At 31.8% G+C, this 22825-nt stretch overlaps 1 protein-coding gene across 1 annotated transcript; it reads left to right on the top strand.

Moving 5' to 3' along the window:
• Positions 1-218: 218 nt before the first annotated feature.
• Positions 219-22479, top strand: LOC123290687 (PDF receptor). Its single transcript, XM_044870949.1, has 12 exons — positions 219-327; positions 1418-1525; positions 2509-2669; positions 2734-2837; positions 3483-3630; positions 5052-5269; positions 9093-9162; positions 9975-10060; positions 18550-18736; positions 19831-20009; positions 20914-20988; positions 22295-22479. Exons 1-12 carry the CDS (start codon positions 219-221, stop codon positions 22305-22307), a joined length of 1458 nt encoding a protein of 485 aa, XP_044726884.1. The 3' UTR covers positions 22308-22479.
• Positions 22480-22825: the final 346 nt, after the last annotated feature.

Below are 22825 nucleotides of genomic sequence, written 5' to 3'. Positions count from 1 at the left end.
AAATTATTTATAAATATCGTACATCATATTTAATTCATTAATAAAATTATTGAAGAAGATATGATTTTATTATGAAATGAAAAGATCTCATTGTCAATATAAATTTTTATTTATTTTCAAAAAAATGATAAATTGTACATTTATTTCAATTAAGCAAATGTATTACGAACAATTATTATTTTCATTTAAAAGTGTAATTGTATTGTTATATTTTGAAAATGGGAAATAGCTTAATTTCATATTCCAATAAAAATTTAATCAATGGAAATGATGTGATGGCCGAAGAGTGTTTGAAAAAGTACGAACATCGTATACCATCATCTGCAGGTAATTATATTCATTATGAGAATTTTTAAGGCAAGAAAAAATGATTTTTGAGAGGCAAGACGGGAGGACTGTAACGGACGGGAGGATTTATACCAATGACATTATATCTTGAAACAATTTTCTTTCGCCGCAATAGGAAAAACTATGGAAGTTTGAAGTATAACCAAGAGTGTCAGTTTTTTGATAAAACGAAGTTTCCACTTAAAGTTTTATGAAAATTTCGAAAACAATCATCGTACTGGGTCTAAAAGGCTCTACTACATATAGCTTAGCTCAAAATAATAGGGAATATTCATGTATTTTTTAATATTTTTAATTCATTGTTTACACCGTTATAACAAAGTAAAAAATATAAATACTGCTTAAAAATGGTGTATTTAAGTGTAAAAAAATATTTAAAATGCATTATAATTTTGAGATATTTAAACACAGTTTTTCGGCGCTCTCTGTTGATGACGTATAAGTACGTGATCTGTCAATTGGTGACAGTTCAATGTATAATTTACACTTTAAAAAAATGAATTTATAACACAAAATTTACACTCGTTATTATTAAATTTCATGAATATTCCCTATTCGGTTTTGCTAAACATACTATATATAGTCCTTGACAGTAAAAGTGCACTCAAACGGATTTCAAAATTTCGTAATGGAATCAATGCTATTTAACGATAGGTACAATATAGACTAGGTGTACTAGGTTTATCCTGACAGAAATATTTTTTTGCAATTTTATTTATTTTTATTTTTTACTGGTCTGACAGATATTTTGGTCAAGTTTTGAGATGTCACACCGACATATTTCGAAAGTAAAACTCAAAACAAACAAATTAAAAAAAAAAAAATCCTCGAAAAGAAAAAAATTTTATTTTCTTTATTTATTAAAAATTGATGTGACAGACCTTTGTGCCACGATAAGAGCTGTAATAAATAGATAAAAGTGTAAAATACTTGTAATTATTTCTGCCAGGATAAACCCTGGCACACCTAGTCTATATTGTACCTATCGTTAATTAGCATTGATTCCATTACGAAATTTTGAATATTTTTTATGGTACATTCTTTATAGTTAATTGTTGTTTATTTAAAGATTTATTTTGCAATTGGACATACGATCGAATATTATGTTGGCCTCCGACCAAAGCTGGTACAACAACGAGTCAAAAATGTCCTCCAATTCAAGGCAGTGACACAACGAGTAAGTATAATTTAATAATACTTTAATAATATTAGATTAGATAATAACGTGTTACGAAGAGGTGAAAATATACTAAAAACTTCTCATCCTTTTTAAATTGGACTTAACAAGAAAACAAAATTTAAAAAAAAAGTCGGGTGCGGAGCTCTAAACTTGCACTTGAAACGTACCTAAGAACACTCTCCATTAAATTACCTTTTTCCTTAAAGCCTTCTTAAACTGATCTGATTTTGAGGAGCATTGCTTATTTTTTGGTTGTTCCGACTAGGTACTAAACCCTAAACTCGCACTTGAAACATAGCTAATAACACTCCCCATTAAATTACCTTTCTATCAAAACAAAGCAATTCAAATCGGTTCATTCGTTTAGGCGCTACGATGTCACAGACACACAGGCCTTTTTTGGTTCGGGGGTTAAAAAATGGTATGTTTCAATAATATCTGGTATCTTCTCCCTATATTATTAAGTTAAGTGTAATTTGTTTGTTAAAAACTGCTATTTATCTCCTATATGGCGCCTTAAAAATTCAAGAACTCTAATTCTCTTCTCTCTCTCAGTCGATGTTTCTGTTTCTTTCCAAATAAGTTCCCTAACGACCGAACAAATGTTACGTACTGCTAGCAGGTATATCCCCCTTCCCTTCCCGACTAATATCAATCAAACCTTGTTACCCATTTTCGGTCGTTTAGGGGGAGGAAGTGAGGGGAGATTGAAATATCTGCCAGCCGTATGTAATCTTTATGCGATTGTCATTGAGCTTATTTTAGGTAAGGGGCAAAAATTTGTCTAAAACAAATTTTTTAAAGCCCCAAAAAAGGAGTTTAAACCCCCCCCCCCTTTATTTTATTGTACTAACGTCATTTGCAAAAGTACAAGTTTAAAGGGAAAGTTTATGGAATTTGTTTCTCTTAATTTTAAGAGATTAAGGTCGTGTTTTTAAAAATTTCGAAGAATAAAAATATATGTATTTGTTTTGTGACAGAATTGGTATACAAGAGATGCAGTATAGACGGTACGTGGGAAGGAATAACTCCGAATGATACATCCCGACCTAGTGGCTATACTCATTACAACATATGTTTTCTACCTGAAATTCAAGATCTACTTAACAAATTAGATTCAGGTGGTTTAGCTGCCAGAGAAGTATAAATTCTAAACGTTACATTTATTAATACAAAATAATTAAGTAAGTAATTTTTTGTTATAGTATAAATTGGATATTGCCTGGCGGACACGTATCCTAGAAATGGTTGGCCTTACGATTTCATTGGCAGCTTTGATTATATCGTTAATTATATTTTCCCGTTTTAGGTAAGTGGAATTGGCGAGTTTTTTTAGGATCTGGAAAATTTTTTTATTTTTAAGAGAACTGAAACGTATTACAAGTGAAATTTACATTTAAAAAACCCCCGACAAATTACGGGTACGGAACCCTAAACTCACACTTGAAACATATCTAAGAACACTTTCCATTAAATTACCTTTTTCCTTAGAGCCTTTTCTAAACTGAATGAAACAGTTGAAGCCACCTCACAGCTCCGTATGTCTTTAAAGTTAAATAAAAATCCTATGTATTATTCTAAAAAAAGTTTAAAATAATAGTTATAGAAAATGTTATTATCCACGATACTAATCCCCCACTATTTAAGTCGTACGATGCCCGGTTTGCGAAGCATTTGATAAAACGTATTTTTCAAGATGGCGGCTGAAGCTCACACTCCCTCGTCCCGACAATTTGGGCTTAAACTCGGAAAATACCCCTGAACATATTCCAACAAGAAAAAATTTCTGCAATAAACTGCAGAAAAAAATTACTAGGTTATTGGCCTATGTATGACACACACTTGGATCCTTTTTGTAGATAATTTTCACCCCAGCTCCCTTAGATAACTTTTTGATAGCTTTATATTTAAAATTAAAAAATTAAAAAAACTTACCGATATGAATTTTTTTCAGGGGATTAAGAAATAATCGCACAAGAATACACAAAAATTTATTTTTGGCTATGGTGGTCCAAGTTATTATACGCCTTACACTTTATGTTGATCAAATGATTGGTCAGATATATAAAAATAATGAAGATCGCGTAGGAATTGAAAATACGGTTTGTAAATTGTATTGATTATAATTATACGTAGATATATAAGAGTTAATTTTCGATATCAAACTGATAACTTACTTAATTAACACACCAGAACTGTAATCGCATTCATTGAAATCGTATACCGTATTTCATTAATAAGAGTATTAAGAGTAAAGAATAACTGGGTAATTAGTATTTCAAAGATTAGGTATTTAGTAAGATAAAATAAAGTTCAAAATCTAAAACCCCGACGGCTACAGAATCACGGTCTTAAAAGTATGAAAACAAGAAAATATTTTCTTCTGAAATTATTATGATAAGTAAAATCGTCATTACAGTCGGGGGATCTCCAAGATTAAACAGTTTTCCACAGCACAGAAAAGAGGTCCCCCGACTGTAATGGCGATTTTACTTATCAAAACTCAGATGAAAATATTTTCCTGTTTTCATACTTTTCAGAGCGTGAATCTGTAGTCGTTCGAGTTTTAGCTTTTGAACTTTATTTTATTTAAACTATTTTGGGGTTAAAATTTCATGATAAAATATAAAAATAAATATATTTTTGAAAAATGCCAATTACACCCTTTCATTCGATACCTAACACCATCATTAAATCGAAATTTATTTTTCGTTCATAACTTTATGTCCTCTAGAGGGCGCCATATTCAATTAAATGCGACGTCACATAGCCTATATCCTAATAGCCTAACAACGGACGAACAAGACGCCTTTAATGATACCTCATCATTTGCCCAATTATGATAAGTAGTTTAGAAGCTAGGAGGAAAGAGACGAACATATATGCCGCTGCCTGAATACGAACCCGCAACCTCCCAGTCAGTAGTCAAATGGCTAACAGAGATTGTGCTTTTTACTCGCTCGGCCACTGAGCCGGTTAATTTAAACCTAAAAAGAAAGTATAAAGTGAGAGGAAGAGTTAAGAGATTCTTATCAAGGAAAAGAAGCAGAACCAGTGGCGGATTTAAGAAAAAGAGAAAAATCTGTAAGTAGGGGTTTTTTTGTCTTCGTTAATCAACTTTGTGTCCCCTTGTCGTTCCCTCGTTCCCTTTTATGCAAATTTGTCTTTTTCCTTTTTTTTAGTCTCTGTAAATTCATTTCGGGTTCCCTTATGGTGTCCTATTTCGACGGCCCAGTGGGCAACTGCTCCTGTCCCCACCACTGAGCAGAACCATGATAATATATATCGTAGACAAAATTTGAAGTGCCAATGACCTTCTAAATTTTGGAAAACCTTTAACTCTTTTAGAATCACTAAGCGATATTGTTAAGACGAGTCTTTGCTTTTTTTCGTTGAGCGCTCACCGAACGATATTTTCCAAAACAAGCATTCTGTGTTAATAAGTTTAACTCGGAATCGTTATAATTTCAAAAGCCGATTGCATGTTCGTATAAGGACTCATAAATAAATAATTTTTTTTCAGCCCTATTTATGTGAAGGATGTTATGTTCTATTAGAGTACGCCCGCACAGCAATGTTTATGTGGATGTTCGTGGAAGGTTTATATTTACATAACGTTATTACCGTCACCGTATTTCAGGAGCATTCATATTATGTTGCATATAGTTTATTAGGATGGGGTGCACCAGCTGTTATGACTGCTACTTGGGAGATAACATTGGTTTTGAAACAAGGTTCAAGGTCAGTAATACTTTTCTTTACATAATTTTAGGTGTTTGTGAGACAATAATTAATCACAGAGTGTTCAGATTGTTATGAAAGTAGAAGAGGTCGTCCCATTGTAAAGATATCTTGAAATTTTCAAGATATCTTTACGTTTCATGGTTAAGAAGAAGCTTTAACAACAATGTGGAGAAGAATATGTGTCCGTGTGTGTGTGTGTGTGTGTGTGTGTACGTACGTATATACATACGTACGTTCGTGGCCGTTTTTTTCGTCATCGATATCAGCAAGAAGGGATGTCGGCTTCGTTGAGGTGTCGATCGAAGCGTATTAACAGAAATATGATGCGATTCCTTCCTGATCGATATCGCGCGAATAAAAAATGATATCGACTTTTTTTGAGATGTCAATCGAAGCGTATTACCGGCATTATGATCCGAAAAGAATTTCATAACATTCAGTTGAGCCTTTTCGAGTCGGTCGAGTTTTTTTATTTAAAGTTATTTATTATGCTGGGAAGTTATTCGTGTGGACCTCAAGGATCGCACCAGACTCTACCCACGGCTTGTTGAAATTTTTATTTGATGGCAGTCCTACGTGGAAACATTTTATTGAACAATATTAACAAAGTATCTACTAAAAATTCTCTGAAATGCAATGCATATTTAATTAAATTGAATCAATATATTTCAATAAAATATATGTAGTAAGGTATTATTCAGTTTAACAATACCTATCATTCACAAATTTTTAAAACAAACTAATAATCCTCTTATTTAAAGTATCATAACATTCTGATTTGTTTACATACATTACAAACTTTCTACTGTTATTATTCCGGTGGAAAAGCTATTATCAAAGCTGATCAAATTTCAGTTTCCTAACTTTAATTTATAAAAAAAAAACAAGTGAAAACAAACAATTGACTGAGTTAATTTTTGAAATACCATGTATAGACAGTGTTGATGACGCAATCGTTTTTTGACGTAACGTAAATAAAGAAAGATATCCACTCTTAAATAGCCACACACATATAACTAATATACCCATATTAATACATACTATAAAATTTGCAACTAATTAGCGCTATCGCGGGTTAACAGATATGTTTACAAAAAAATGTTTCAAACAAAAGTTGTTTATTTTTGTTCTATTTCTAACGGTTTACAAGATAGGTCCTATGGACCCAAGACCCAATTGACCTTTGCTGGTCATTTACAAACTCGACATCACTTTTTACGTGCTAAGCACGATATAAAAATTTCAGCTTGATATCACTTTTCGTTTTTGAGCTATTGTGCTTAGGGGCAGACAGACAGGCAGACAATTGGAAATGGCCTAATTCTAAATTCTAAATCAATATTTTTAAGCGTTACAAACTTGGGACTAAAATTAATATACTATGTATATTTCATATACATGGTATAAAAATTATGAAATTTCATAAAGACTAGTCATGTATTTGCATATGTACAGTACTAGCAGTTACTTGTCCGCTTCGCTGACTAATTTAAACTTTATAAATAAAGGCTACCACGTAGTCTTTACTTCTATTGCCCTCGCTTAACCCCCTCCATCCTTTTTATTTACAATTTCATAGGCATAATTTTTTGGTGCGGATCCTTAATTTTTTCCTTCCTGCGGATCCTTAATTTTCTTAAATTATAATACAGCACATGTTACTCCCTGATTAAATGTAGCTTTCCATAGGCGAAAAAACTTTTAAAATTGATTCAGTAGTTTTTGAGTTTATCCGTATAATTTTTGACACCTTAGGTTACACATCTTACATTCACGATTTTTACGAATTCACGGACGGACGGACAGCCGGAAATGGACTAATTAGGTGATTCTACGAACACCTATACCAAAATTTTTTCGTCCCAAACTTGGGACGAAACTTAATATACTATGTATATTTCATATATACATGGTATAAAATCATACACTTTATCAAAAATAAAAAATGGTGACGTAAAAAACATAATGTCTTTCAAAGTTTGCTGAAATTAGATTTGAAAAAAATTAGGTTATTTTTTTATCATAATAAACTGCAAATGGATGTAATGGATTGTAGTGAGCGTTATTCGTTTTTAGTAACGATATTTACCAATGAAAATGCTTAATTTAGAGCCAGCCAATTTATTCTGAATTATAAATTTAAAAAATAGAATTATTAAAAAGTTTAAGCCCACTTTAAAATTCTTTTTGATACGTTAAAAAACGACGAAGTTTCTAATATAAACTTGACTTCAGAAAATTTAAATAAGAGGATTTCGCGCATGCTTAAATGAGTAGAAAAATGCACGATCTAAAAATTGACATATCACGGTAAATTTTGAAGCGATAAAGTCGAACAAAAAACGAAAATGTACGCAATTACTTCAGCTAGACAATCAAATTTTTATTTGTTGCATTGTTTTTTGTAACTTGTAAAAACTTTTTTTTGAGTTATTATTTTTAACCTTCCAAAAATGGATTTAAGACGACCACTCCTCCCTTGCCGAATAGTCAATTTTTCGGTACGTCGTTGTTAAAACCTAATAAACAATTGTGCCAATTTTCAAGGATGCAACACTTTTTTCCTTATCGATATTTAATTTTAATGCTTTTGGCTATTTTATAATTCTGGAACTAATTTCTTTGCAGTGTTCTGCTCATTTGCACTTTTGATCAGGATAACAATATCGTCCTGTATCTAGGGTTTAAAGAAATTTTCACCAAAAGCCAAATCCAATGTTAAATGTGCGGAGTCCTTTATAATTTTTTTAAACAACGAAATCTAAAATTTTTGCCATCACTAAATACATTTTGAATATATCAAAATACGTGAATATTATTTCACATAGTTTATTTCGTTATTGTTCATCACGATTTGTCCGATATCATTTTTTATTGACAGAATTAGTTGGATTGTTACAAGTTAATAACTTTAAAAATACATTTATTTAAACATTTAGTTCATATAATTTACATGGACTGTAGAGGTTCTACAACGGCCTTAAATACAGTGAAAAACTGAAAGGGGCAGAACAATTGACACTCTCAAAACGATTGGTTCCTTGACACCAATCCAGGCTTGCAGAAATTTTTAGATATTATTCAACTCAATTTGTAGGAGGTTGTGTGCAAATTATTAAAAATCATGGAAAAAGATTATATTTTTACAACATATGAAAAAGGGGTTGCGAAGTGAACGCTATAAGAAGGCATTTGCTTTACAAACACTCTCTAAGCCCACATATTAATTTTAAAACCTCTAGCTCCATTTGGAGGGATTTGGAATTTGTATGTTAACATAAAAATTGTCCGTTCGCATATGAATCAATACTATTTAACGATAGGCACAATATGGACTAGATATGCCAGGGTTTATCTGGTAGAAATATTTTTTGTCAGGATTTTTTATTTTTTACTGGTGTGACACAGATATTTTGGTCAAGTTTTTATTTGTCAGATCGAGATATTTCGACAGTAGAACTCAAAACGAACAAATTTAAAAAAAAATTCCGCGATAAGGGTAAAATTTTATTGGCTTTATATATTAAAAATCAGTGTGACAGATCTTTCTACCACGATAAAAGCTGTCTGCACACCAAATTTTTCTGAAAATAGCTCAAATTTGCAATAAAATTGTCTCTTACAAATTAATTTCCATAAAAGTGTAAAATACTTGTAATTATTAAAAATATAAAAAATATTTCTGTCAGGATAATCCCTGACACACCTAGTCCATATTCTACCTATCGTTAAATTAGTATGTGCAGTTTTACTATCACGGGCTCCCCGCTTATAATAATTTTTTTAACAAAATAAAAATTTGTATTTGTTTCTTTTACAGTTGCTGGTATGGTTACAATCTAATGCCATATTTTTGGATATTAGAAGGTCCTCGTTTAACAGTAATTTTGGTATGTTTATACAGATTCAGAACATAGTAAGGAGTAGATTGTAGTAAACCCGATATAACAAGACTTAAATTTAATTTTGATATTATTATGGTCGGCGGTTCAGCTTACTTAAAAAAGGCACGGAGCTTTTTTATACAACTTTTTTAGCACGCACGGTAACGTTAAATTTGGTAAAACCTTTATTTTCATGATTTATTCTTTTTAACTTAAATTTCTTTTTTAAATAGTGCTGAAATTTGAAATTTAGACCAAATTTTGCTTCTAATTGTGAACTTCCTGTTTTGTACTTCTCTGTATGTGGCGATACCGAAAACTTACGATATTTCACATAATTTGTAACCACTAGTATAACTTCCACATCTTGCAGTATTTCGAAAAATTTTTCTTTTTGTACGTAATGTTATCAGTGTGCAATAGAAATATTCTTGACTATTCCAGAATCCATTTCGACTAGTTTTAGTCTAGTCTGTCTATTTTGAGCACAAACTTCTGATTTCCGTCAATACGATCATGCGCATTGAATACCATGCTCTGGTATAGTGTGTCCTCTGTCAGCTGTTTAAACATTTTATTATTGTCTTTGTTAATCTTCTCTGTGAAGCAAAAATGTTCACACTTGGTACACGTTGGGCCTATCTAGTAATAGATGTTCTAAGATTAAAACTATGAAACAAAATATTATGGTCTTTGGTGTTATCAGAGTATCAGAGAGTGTTTACTACAGTCGACTCCAGGACTGGACTGCTACTATTATTTACAAAGAATTCTATTTTTAAATACAATATTGACACAATTTTTCTTTTTTTCAACAGCTAAACTTTTTATTTTTGTTGAATATTATCCGAGTTCTGGTTGTAAAACTACGACAAAGTCGTTCAAGTGAAACTGAACAAGTTCGGTAAGTTTTTAAATTTTTTAGATTTGAAGTACAATTGTTTTATGTTAGTTGTTATTTATATATTGTATTGTTTCAACAACAATTTTTTATTATTATTATTTATATTTATTTATTATAGGTACAAATTGAAATATATTTTATTTACCAAATCATATGATGTCTTATTGACAAAGCACTTTCATATTATTCATAAACTTAATATTAATAAAGTTTTTATAACTCAATCTATATACATACAGTCAAACTCATTTACAACGATATGGTTTATTTATCTTTTATACCATGTATATATGAAATATACATAGTATATTAAGTTTAGTCCCAAGTTTGTAACGCTTAAAAATAATAATGCAAGGAAAAAAATTTTGTCATAGATGTTCATAGAATCACCTAATTAGTCCATTTCCGGTTGTCCGTTCGTCCGTCCGTCTGTGGACACGATAACTCCAAAACGAAAAAAGATATCGAGCTGAAATTTTATAATTTTTTTTATTTTATAATTTTTTAATTTTCTTTTATTTTTTTTAAGTGGTCAAAACATTTCCGGCGTTAACATGTCATACCTAAACAGTTATCTTCAGTTCGTTTTTGTCTCAACGTATCCACCTTCAGCATGCTGAACGCTTAGGCCTGGCAGTGTATCATGACTACTGCAGGAGCTGTCACAGTGGTGACGAGGAGGAGACAATTTCTCATCTTCTCTGTCACTGCCCAGCTCTTGTCATGAGGAGATGAACTTACTTGAGCCAGCCTCTCTTTGACGACCTCTCCGACCTAAAGTCAAACGACGTCATAGCCCTCCTACTGTTCTTAAACAGCTCCAAATGGTTCATGGGTAGTGGCCGGGGATGGGCCAACCCATTTACGTGTTCCATACATTTAATTGTTCGTTTACATAATAAAATGCATATTAATTATGCTAATTGCATATTTTTAATTTCTTATAATGAAAAATTTTCTTCGTCTATTAGTTGATATGATATGAATACTCAATGTGCTATTTGTATGGTTATTACAAATAAAACGAATAACATGATTTAACTGGGTGATTATTAATTGACATGACTTGCAATGAAACTAAATATTCATGTGGATAGTAAACGCCTAAGTCACTCAAAATTAACCTAACACATTATCGTACTACAGTAGCACCAGTACGAGCCAGACACAAATTAAATTACAGATATAGAGTTATTATTAAATTGTAAGTGCATCAGCTATGCATTGTAAATATTTCTAAATTATTTTCTTATAGATATAAATTTTGTATTTAAGGATGTATGAGCATGGTAGTGGGGGCACAAATTTAAAAATAGATATTTTCAATTTTGATGATAAATTTATATTATTACTTGACGATATAAGACGAAAAGTAAGAATACAATTTTTCGATATCTGGCTTAATTTTCAAAATATCGAAAATTGAAAATTTTGTTTAATTATTTAGCTTTCGATATTTCGAAAACCAAGACACATATCGAAAAATTTTATTCTTATTTTTCGTCTACATGCATGAAGTTATAACAAAATTCATCATCAAAGTTGAAAATGAGATAAAAATAATTTCAACCCTTAATCTACCCTGCTCTAACATCCCTTATATGGACGGTGACACTTAGTTTTTTTCTTTTCTAATTCATTGCTAATATGTTTACTTTCTATTAAAAAGTTTTTTTTTTAATTTGTTTTCATTCATTCCAAATGAAAATTATCAAAAACTTCCAAAATATGTCGTTTTTTGAGATTCCTCCATAAGAGCCAATGTATTTTATATCGATTTTTAATGACTTTTTTCTTAAAAATTTGCACGGATACCTAAGCTGAAATTTTAACCACATATTCTTTGAGTAAAAGACTACCTACAAACAAATTTTGAGCCTTTAAATCAAACATTGTTGTCATGCTCATACATCCTTAATAGGGAATATTCATGTATTTTTTTAATATTTTTAATTCATTGTTTACATCGTTATAACAAAGTAAAAAATATAAATACTGCTTACAAATGCTGTATTTAAGTGTAAAAAAATATTTAAAATACATTATAATTTTGAGATATTTAAACACAGTTTTTTGGCGCTCTCTGTTGATGACGTATAAGTACGTGATCTGCCAATTGGTGACAGTTCAATGTATAATTTACACTTAAAAAAATGAATTTACAACACAGAATTTACACTCATTATTATTAAGTTTTCTAATAAAAAGCCGTAGAGTAGTATAATTTAATGAAATACCATATAAAATGTAAGTAATTAATATCATGCAGTATGTCAGCAAATTTGACAAGCCCGTACTATGATGTCACGTCCGTATAAAAATTTGAATTTCCGTTTTAGAAATTTTTAAATGCCACCACTGAATTTGTACTTTTATTAATTAATTTTAAGTAATTGAAAAGATATTAATTACTAAAATAATGGTTTAATTGAAATATCCAGTCATTAAAGTTACGGAAGAAAAAAAAATTTGAACCAAATTTAAATTTCATGAATATTCTCTATTGGGATTTTGAACCAAATTCTTTTTTGACAAAAATGGAAAGATCATATATAAGTTTTATAAAAAAACTGTTTTTATTTTTTCATGATAGTTTTAAAATTACAGACAGTTTTAAAACAATTTTTCAAAAGGGAAACGAAAACGCCCGACAAAAAAAATTTTCGTAAAACATCGTTCTGACGTAATAATGTTAATTAAATAGTATACACTGTATACATTTACTAACATTATGACGTTACACGATCTTTTACGAAAATTTTTTTTGTCGGGCGTTTTCGTTTCCCTTTTGAAAAATTGTTTTAAAACTCTGTAATTTTGACTAGACTTTAACTATCATGAAAAAATAAAAACAGTTTTTTTATAAAACTTATATATGATTTTTCCATTTTTTTTCAAAATCCAACTGTGCAAGGTGAGTAATTTTTATCGATACATCCAACAACTTCCTAATTTTGATCTAGCACTGCTTGGAGTAGCACTTTATTAATCGATAATATTCATTCATTCAATGTATGTTGGAATACGTCCATAAGAACTGATATACCTAACATGTATTTATACAATCGGTATAGAGCGGATAAGTGAGGTAAAGTTAGATTCTCTAAATGAATCTTTTATGGAATCCATTTGAAATGAATCATTATCACGGTCGAAGTCGTCGGCAAAACCTAGTTATTTATAAATGATGACAACTGATATTTTAATTATGTATATGGGCCTTCATTGAACACGTTGTTCTCTTTTTGTGAATAATCTATTTTATCGATTACTCTATTGCGTTTCCTTTGCCTGCTTTTAGTTAATGAACATCTTTTTGTTTTAATCATTTAATATTTAATGGGTTCTAAAGCAATATTATAATAATTCAAATTGTTTATTCAATTTAACATATAGAAATTCACAATACTTTACTATTTTATTCCTAGACAATGTGTCGTGCTGTTGATAGTCATTAATGGCAAACCACAATGATTTTACTATAATTGTATTGTATGCATATAATGGGTTACATATATCTTTTCACCCCGAAAATTTATAATTTTGTGATGTTTGATGATGTAGGTTAGGTTAGGTTAGAGTGGCTGTCCTGGGGTGGGACACACTTAGACCATAGGGTCCCTTGTGATACCGAAAAAGGGTTGGCCCATGCTCGGCCACTACTCCATGAACCATTTGGAGTTGTGTAAGAACAGCAGGAGAGCTTTGACGTCGGCGGACTTTAGGTCGGAGAGGTCGTCAAAGAGGGGCTGGCTCTAGTAAATCCATCTCCTTATGACAAGAGCTGGGTAGTGGCAGGGAAGATGGGGTTTTGTCTCTTCCTCCTCACCACTGTGACAGCTCCTGCAGTAGTCGTGATACACTGCCAGGCCCAGGCGTTTAGCATGCCTGCCGCCCAAACAGTGTCCTGTAATAGTCGCAACAACTTTGCGAACAGAGGCTCTTGGAAGTGATATAAGATCTTCGGAACGCCTGCGATTGTACTCAGACCGTATCTATCTTGTCTTGTAGAACAAGTACGTTTCTCCCTCCATCCAAGATTGGCCCTTTTTAAGATATCCTCTTTGAGGAGCAACTTACAGTTCGCAAATGGAACTCTCGGATATTTATTGATGCTTGTGTCCGGCAGTATTGTACCATTTCTGGCAAGCTCGTCGGCTTCACAATTTCCTGGAATGTCCCTGTGTCCCTGTACCCATACCAGGTTTACATTTGTTCCGCCAGCTCATTTAAGGACGTATGACAGTCCTGTGCTACCTTTGACGTAAGTTAGATTGACCTGAAGGATTTAAGAGCTGCTTGGCTGTCGGCAATGTCCCTGCACCTAAGGGTGTTCAGTCTTATACATACACATACCTCAAGAATAGCCATCACTTCCCATTGATACACGCTACGGTGATCCGGCAGCCGAAATGATAGACGCAGATCGAGATCTTCAGAGAAGATCCTACAATCCACCCTCTTTTCTAACTTAACCATAATGGACCATAATGAGTCTCAGTCCAGGGTGAGACCAAATTTAGCCTGAGAGCTGCACCTGCTGCGCATTTCTCTCTAAAGAGGTCAGTTGGCAGGAAGTGCAGAATTACCTCAAGTGCTTTAGATGGAGTTGTCCGTAGGCATCCCGAGATTAGCATGGATGCTAACCGTTGGATTTTACCTAGTACCTTTTGGTTGATTCCCTTTTCTAGTGCTGTCCACCATACTAGCGACCCATGGAATTGATGATGTGTATACACTAGTAAAGTATTTTTGAAGGATGACCTTTGCGCCATACCGTTAGGTTAGAATGACTGTCCTGGGGTGGGACACACTTAGACCATAGGGTTCGTTGTGATACCGAAAAAGGGTTGGCCCATCCCCGGCCACTACTCCATGAACCATTTAGAGCTGTTTAAGAATAGCAGGAGTGCTTTGACGTCGACGGCTCAAATAATTCCATCTTCTCATGGCAAGAGCTGGGCAGTGACATAGAAGATGAGACATTTTCTCCTCCTCCTCACCACTGTGACAGCTCCTGCAGTAATCGTGATTCACTGCCAGGTCCAGGCGAGGTTAGTCAACATTCTATCTCGGCCGAGGTCGGGCGAGTCGAGGGTAGTGAACATTGTACCGAGGCCGATGCCGAGACGAAACGAGGATCATATTTAAAAGAGCGAGGCGATGCGAGGTGATACCAAAATCTCGCTTCGCCTCGTACCTCGTGAATCACTTAGAATTTTCCATGTTTAAAATTTAAAATAATATCTCGATTAATAATAGTCAAATCGAAATATTCAAAGTTCTTAAAAATAAATTAACCATGTTTATGTTTTTGTATATCTAATATTTATAAAGTTATCTACTATTTCAATGATCTATAACATAGCATTCAATCAATATAGTTATTTATGAGAAAAAAGAAATTATTTATCTAAAGAAAAATGAAGAAAAATAAATACAAGATTGAATACTGAATCAGAAAGTTGAAGGTGCAATAACCAAAGGCCACATAAACCACGACTTGCTGAACAAACAGATTTCCTCAAAGATATAACATCGACTGACTAAGAAAAAGAACGACAGACTTCTTCTTGTCACATCTCCTTAAACAAAACCAAAGCCTTCTACTTGTTACACATTTAAGGATGTATGAACACTAATGCAATTTTAAATAGAAAGCTTCATTTTTTTTATATGTAATTGGACTAATTGTAAGTTTAAAACAATTCTGAAAATTTTAGGGGGAGTTGTTCGATTAATTATTATTATTATTTATTTATTTATAGTCGCTTTTTAATATCGAGGTCATTAACTACTACTATTTACAAAACATTAATTTGCTAAATTTTATCTAATAAATGGACACTTTTAAGAAGGGCGATAGCTCGAAGACATTGTTCTTGATTATTTAATATTACTTTGATATTGTTTGACAATATTCCCACTGAAGTTTGTTTCTTGAAGACAAATGCAATCGTACATTGATTGATTTATTAGTTGTAGGTTTTCATATTTAGCATAAAATCCATTTAGATTCCATTGAAGGAAACGCATGGTTTAGATTTTATATTAATCTGTGATTTAAAAGTTGAAATTATTGAATACTAGTGGATTGGTTATCATTAGTGGATATTTTGTTTACAAGATCTAGTGAGCTGCCTTCAGATGATATTGATGAAACAGAACCAGTATCATCAAATATTCCAATCTCTAGTTTTTTAGTAAGTCTGGTAAGACTTTGCTTATGGAATTTTGACTTGAGTGATGGGTATATTGCTCTAAGAGTTGCTATTAATTCCATCGGCCGAATGTTGCACTCAGTTAATACTACATCTATGTTTTCATTTATTTTGTATTTAGTAAAAAGTTCTGCAATTTGTTCATATCCTATTGAGTATTCAGATGGATTGAGACTCATTATTGTGTGGATTATTAAGGGAGTTTGTTCGAGTTGATCACTATTGACTCTTATTTTCTTTGTTGGAGTTATCTCGGCTCTTTTTTGCGTTAAACTTATTGCATTTTTTTCCGGTACTGCTGGGGGAGGCATAGATGAGATGGTAGATGAACCCGACAGTTGACGTTTAGTTGAGAGTGTTGTGTTCTGGATTGGTATTTCAGTTGGATTGGAAATAGTATCTTGATTTGTAGTATTCAAGCTCTCAGAATTGATTGGCTCGTTGATTGGTTGAGATGCGGAAATGTTTGTATTAGCTGGGCAAGATTTTGCAAGATGCCCTTCTTCTTTACAGATAAAGCAGAGCATGTTGTCCAACGTTGGGTAGATTCAATGCGATGTTTCATAAAATCAATTTTCCAAGAATTAGGTATTTTCTTAATATCTTCAGGTTTAATATATAATTGTCTTCTAAAACTGAGTATATGTTGGTAACCCGGATTGTTGAGTCCAGCTCTCAGAGTAGTTACATTTGACATTGGCACGATACCTGATTCTTTTAATTTTTCAGTGATGATATTTTGCGGAATTATTGATGGCACATTTGATAGAATTAGTCTTCCGGTGCGAGAGATTAACGGTCTGATTAAAATTGTATGCTGGTTAATTATTACTGATTTGTGTGTATCAATAAGGGTATCAGCAATTTCTTTGGTTGCAACATAAACACATACTCTGTTATTGGCAATTCTTGAAATAAAGCGAATATTTTGAGGTCCAATCTTAGGTCCAATGGCAGTTGCATAATTTTGAATTGGGATTCCTTCTATTGCATCGAGTAATTACAGATTGTGTCTTTTTTGAGACGATCTCAATTTGTATGGCTTTTGTGTAATTCATTTTGGTTTCTTGCTGAGATTTTGATGATAAGCCCTCCATTATGGCGAGAATTTTTGATAGTAGACGTTGCTACTTGTGGTAAAGTACTTTACCACTAGTAGCTGGAAACTATGCACTGACTGTGTCTGTACTATTAACTTTTCGAATAAAAATATTAATAAATAAAAAGTAAACAAAAACAATTGAATAAACACGTAGAACACAGTATTTATATAAATAAATGGGTGCGTTTGGCAGAAAAAAACGCTTGAGAGCGCTTACTAGCGCTGAAAAACAAACTGTACAGTTATCGGCCAGGACATGTTTGCTAACTTCAGTTGCGCTGACACAATCCGCTTTTGACATTATTCATTTGACATTATTTAATATATTATTCATTATTGGTAATTTTTTAATATGAATAATTTACAAACATATATTTAAATTAGGTTAGGTTCCCCGGTTAAAGCTAACTTACCGTCCTAGAGGAATATAGCTATTTACTAATAGATTTTTGCTATTATCAAAGAATATATATATATATATATATATATATATATATATATATTACAGTAACATTACAGTCTGCATCAAATTTGGTAGTTCAGATTTTTCGCAAACATGTTTATGATGTAATTCCAAGGAATAATCCAGTTTGTGACCTCGAGCGCAGAACGGAACTTTGTCAAAAATCGAGAAATCCGTGAAATTTTCGGAATTTGGCGATTATAACCCTAAAGGACTAGTTTTTTGACAAAAACTTTCAAAACATTTTTAAAGTAGACTAAATTTGCTACCATATGAGACGAGAATCGTCTCTGAAGACCCAATAGTTTCCGAGAACAAGCTGTTCAAAATTCTTCATTTTTCTAACTTCGCAAGTTTTTGTAATATTTTAGATGTCACTCGAACTACTGTAAAGGGGGTAGATATATATATATATATATATATATATATATAATAATTTAAATTTTTGAAATGATTAAAAATGATTTCTTTCGTAACATCTCGAAAATAGGCAAACAATTTAACGATTTAAAATCATTAAAATTTTAATGTTTTGAATTGTTTTAAATTGTCTTTCTTGAGTTGGGTATGCTATCGCATCTTATTAGCATCAGGTGAATAGCTGGATTAATTTAAGAGTATATCTTAATTTTATGAATTGAAGCGAAATTTAATTGTTTTACTAATACACTAAATTAATATATTTATACACGTTTGATTCCAGTAAAGCAGTTCGCGCAGCACTAGTATTATTACCATTACTCGGCATTGCAAATATCCTAAAAATTCCTGGTGTACAAACGTTAGACAAAGCTGTGTGGGAGTTTGCATTATGGTCATATACAACTCACTTCATAACCTCATTTCAAGGATTTTTTATTTCGTCAATCTATTGTTTTTGTAACGGCGAGGTAAGTATGATATTTATTTATTTATTTCAAAATTATCTCTAATCGTTCTAATCTCTAATCTAATGACCCACTAAGAATCATGTCGAAAAAGATATCCTGTATGTAAAAGTTTTAAGCACCATAGCGCCAGTTTTGCGCAGAATCCCGCTAAACGGTTTGACAACAAAAATCGGGAATGGAGAAACTAAAGAGCTCATAACTAGCACTAAATTTTTAGGTAAAACTTTGGATGTGATAGTGGGGGAAGAGAATGCATAGGTTTCACGATTAGTAAGCGATTGACCTTTTCGTAAATGTTTTACTGGATTCTTAGAGCACATAAATAGCAACTAATTTTCATATATTCACTTTTTGGGTTTGTGCACTCATTACGATTTGGGAGGCTAGCATGGCGTCAACCTAGCCTCCTCTTCACCCTCAATCGTTGATTCCTGCTAAACGGCTTGAGCACAAAAATCAGGAATAGAAAAACTAATTAGCACATAAATAGTACTAAATTTTTTGGGTGAAGCCGATTTGGTTGTGATGATGGGGGGATGTGTGAGATTAGGTTGCATGGGTCTATTAACCACTTTTTTTTTTTACTTTGCATCCGGTGGTTGCAACACTGAACGCGTTATAACCATTAATTTTAGAAAAAAAAATTTTTGATTAAAATTTGTAGGCAATTTGTAGATAAGGCGTAACCAATTTCGTCCGCGGTATGCTAGGGTAGCGGGTTCGAATCCCTCCGTCGCAACAAAATTAATTTAATTAATAGTTGTGATTGGCTGGTGTAGTGCATGGTATATGCATGAAGGAGGTGCACTCAGCCTCTGAAATTGGGGAGCTGATAAATGAAATTATCAGCGGAAAGGTGGTGAAAGGTGCTCCTTCCTTAATTTCTAAAAGACTTTTGAAGAGAGTGTAGCAGCTCTATGAAAAATATATAAATGTGAAAAACTGCAAGCACGTCCAAAAATAACTTGTTTCATGGCTTACCCACTACTTTTTGTATCGGGTCTCAAAAGTACCAACGAAAGTTTTTGACTTTGAATAATTTTCTTCTTCATAGTGTATATTTTTCGTTTAATTTTACCAAATTAATATTTAAGGTACGAACTGCCGTTATGAAAAGTGTATCTGTATATTTATCGTTACGTGGTGATACATTTCAACAACCACGAAGAAATTCCTATGTATCTGGATATTATGATACTGCTATTGCAGCACCAGTTATATCAACGGTGGACGATGATCGAGCCACAACTCCAAATATTATTAAACCACGAAGGTAAATCTATCTAATTATAAATATTATTTGATAATATTAAATAAACATAAGTTAAATAATCTCCAAAAAGCCGAAAATTCGTCACGCATGAACTGGTTGGCCTTGGTAATAGCCCTGAATCCCGTGGCAGTAAAACTGCACTTACACGCAGTTCATAATTTCGCATATGAATCAATATTAGTTAACGATAGGTACAATATGGACTAAGTGTGCCAGGACTTTTTTATTTTTTACTGGTTTAAATAAAAAATAAGATTTTTAATATGTTGTAATTTTAATTGCATTTTAAGTGCTTGATTGATAATTGTTAAGAGACGCGCGAAAAACCACCCAAAAATAACGATTTTATATAACAATGGCTTAAAAATATTGATGCTACAAACAAATTGTTGGTATAGATGTTCATAAAATCAACTAACTAGACCATTTCCGTTTGACCTCCCGTAAACGCCATAACTTAAAAACGAAAAGATATGTCAAGCTGAAATTTTTTTAGCGTGCTCAAGACGTAAAAAGTGGGTTTGAGTTCGTAAATGAGCACCGTAAGTAAATTAAACCGTTATTGGTGGAACAAAAGTTTAAATGTAAAAAAATATTCCTTAAAAAAATGAACAACTTTTATTTGAAACATTTTTTCGTATACAACATTGTTTTCCCATGAGAAAGCAAATTATGGCAAAAACTTATTGTCCTTTTTCTCCAAAATTATAAAAAATATAGAAATAAAAATTTATTGGTAGCTTCAACAAGATTATTCCTGAATTTATGATAACAATTTCTCTGAGGCAACGCAACTCGTTCGTGACGAATTAAAAAAAATATATACAGTGTGATGCAGACATCCTCATTCCTATAAATAACGAAAATACTAGAGTGACTTCAATTAATGAAAGATATTTTTTAGGTATTGTTTTCCATGCTGTTGTAAAAGGGAGCAGTTGACAAAAGCACCTGTAACCAGTGGATATTTTGCTAATGAGTAAGTAGTACCTAGTACTTCCCTGTAACTAACTATCATATTTAATATTCAGTATGACAAAGCCATTAAAAGAAAAACTGTGACATGATGAAACTGAATTAGCGGTTATTGTCTCTTTTGATAATCCAGAATTACTTGTAACAAATAGCAAGTTTACAACAAAATATTTTATTAACTATGATTTGACTTATGTTTCAAACAGCTTCTCTAATGCGCTCCTTGAAGAAACTCACTTTTATTTTGACCGTAGAATCTGGAAATAAAATAAAAATCTTTGATACTTTTCGTGTTTTCAGACATTTTATACATTTCGATAATAGTTTTAAAATGTAGGCACAGCTAATAAGTCTCCATCTATCCCAGAAAAAAAATTTCTTCAAATCAAAAAAAGCCTTAATTTTTTTTATATGAAGTTGAACTAAGTCTAAATCAATTCTAAAATTTTAGGTGAAGGGGTGGGGGTGTGTTTGCCAGATTATTTAAATAAATAAATGATTTCAAAAGTAGGCATCTTTAAAATTGGTTTTAAGGTAAAACTTCTACCGTTTTATGTTTTCATAGATTTCCCCAAAAGTAGTCGGAGGAAATTAAAAAGAAAAAAATATTTAAATTAAAGTTAAACTTTAGTAAATTATTGAAAACAAAAAACTCGTTGTGCTCGACTAATTAAGGATGTATGAGTACGGTATTGGGGACACAAATTCAAAAAAAAAAAATATTTTTTCAATTTTGATGGTGAATTATGTTATAATTTGACAATATAAGACGAAAAGTAAGAATAAAATTTTTCGATATCTGGAGTAATTTTCGAAATATCAAAAATTGAAAATTTTGTTTTTTATTACGCTTCCGGTATTTCCTAAAATTTTCGGTAAAATTTATTTTTATTTTTCGTCTACATTCATGAAGTTATAACAAAATTCATCATCAAAGTTGAAAATAAGGTACAAATAATTTCAATCCTAAATCAAAAATTGCATTGGCGGCTCGTATTACTTTAATCAAGAAATTCTCAAAATGTCACGATTAATATATCTATTTAAAAAAAAAATTAATCTCTAACCTTTAGTCTCCCGGTAATCAATTATTTTCGTACATACGTTAATACGAACTTTTATTTTTATTTCGTGCTAAAGAATTCACACCTTAAATATTGCCGAAACACTCTGTACAATGTTGTTGTTTTTACCCGACTGTCAAGGAGTGGTTTTGTATTTCGCGCGTATATTGTATGAATGTATGTATAAATGTATATTTGTTTGTAAATTTCTTTATTTATTTACTAATTAGGAATTTTTATTTTCAGGACCCAAGTGTGATATCAACCACAACCTGCCTGATTAGAAACTAAAAATGAAATATTTGTATCTCAATAATTTGTATTCGATTTCGAAAAATAAAAAAATACAAGCCAACGTGGCAAAATAGCTGAGCGGTAAAGTATCCGAAGCAAGATTAATCACACAATTAATTGATGAAAATTGCTTACAATATTTACAAACAGAAAAAAGACTAAAATATAAAAAAGCGCAAAAATTGTAAAAATGTCAACAAAAAAAAGTCTTTTATAAAATTGGATTTTAAATGTATGTATTAGATAGCATTGAAAGAGGCAAACAAATCATAATTTTCCTAACTGGCTTTCTATTTGAAGTATTCTCATTTATACTATTTTATGTCATTCCTGGCTTTGAACTTAAAATCAACCGGTTATTTTTGGAGATCCTCTCCTTTCCATAACACTCAAGTCGTAACCGTATAAACATTTACTATACACAACCAAATATTTAAAGGAACAAAATTTTACCGAAATTTCAAACAGTTTTATATCTCGCGA

Source organism: Chrysoperla carnea, chromosome 1 (genome assembly GCF_905475395.1).
Source record: "Chrysoperla carnea chromosome 1, inChrCarn1.1, whole genome shotgun sequence".
NCBI lineage: Eukaryota > Metazoa > Arthropoda > Insecta > Neuroptera > Chrysopidae > Chrysoperla > Chrysoperla carnea.
The sequence above is the reverse complement of the archived record's forward strand: the minus strand, read 5'-3'. Positions and strand labels throughout refer to the sequence as shown.

Coding starts and splice junctions, on each gene's coding strand:
- LOC123290687 (XM_044870949.1), top strand. CDS start 219: ATGGGAAATAGCTTAATTTCATATTCCAATAAAAATTTAATCAATGGA. Junction 328..1,417: donor TCGTATACCATCATCTGCAG/GTAATTATATTC, acceptor GTTTATTTAAAG/ATTTATTTTGCAATTGGACA. Junction 1,526..2,508: donor TCAAGGCAGTGACACAACGA/GTAAGTATAATT, acceptor GTTTTGTGACAG/AATTGGTATACAAGAGATGC.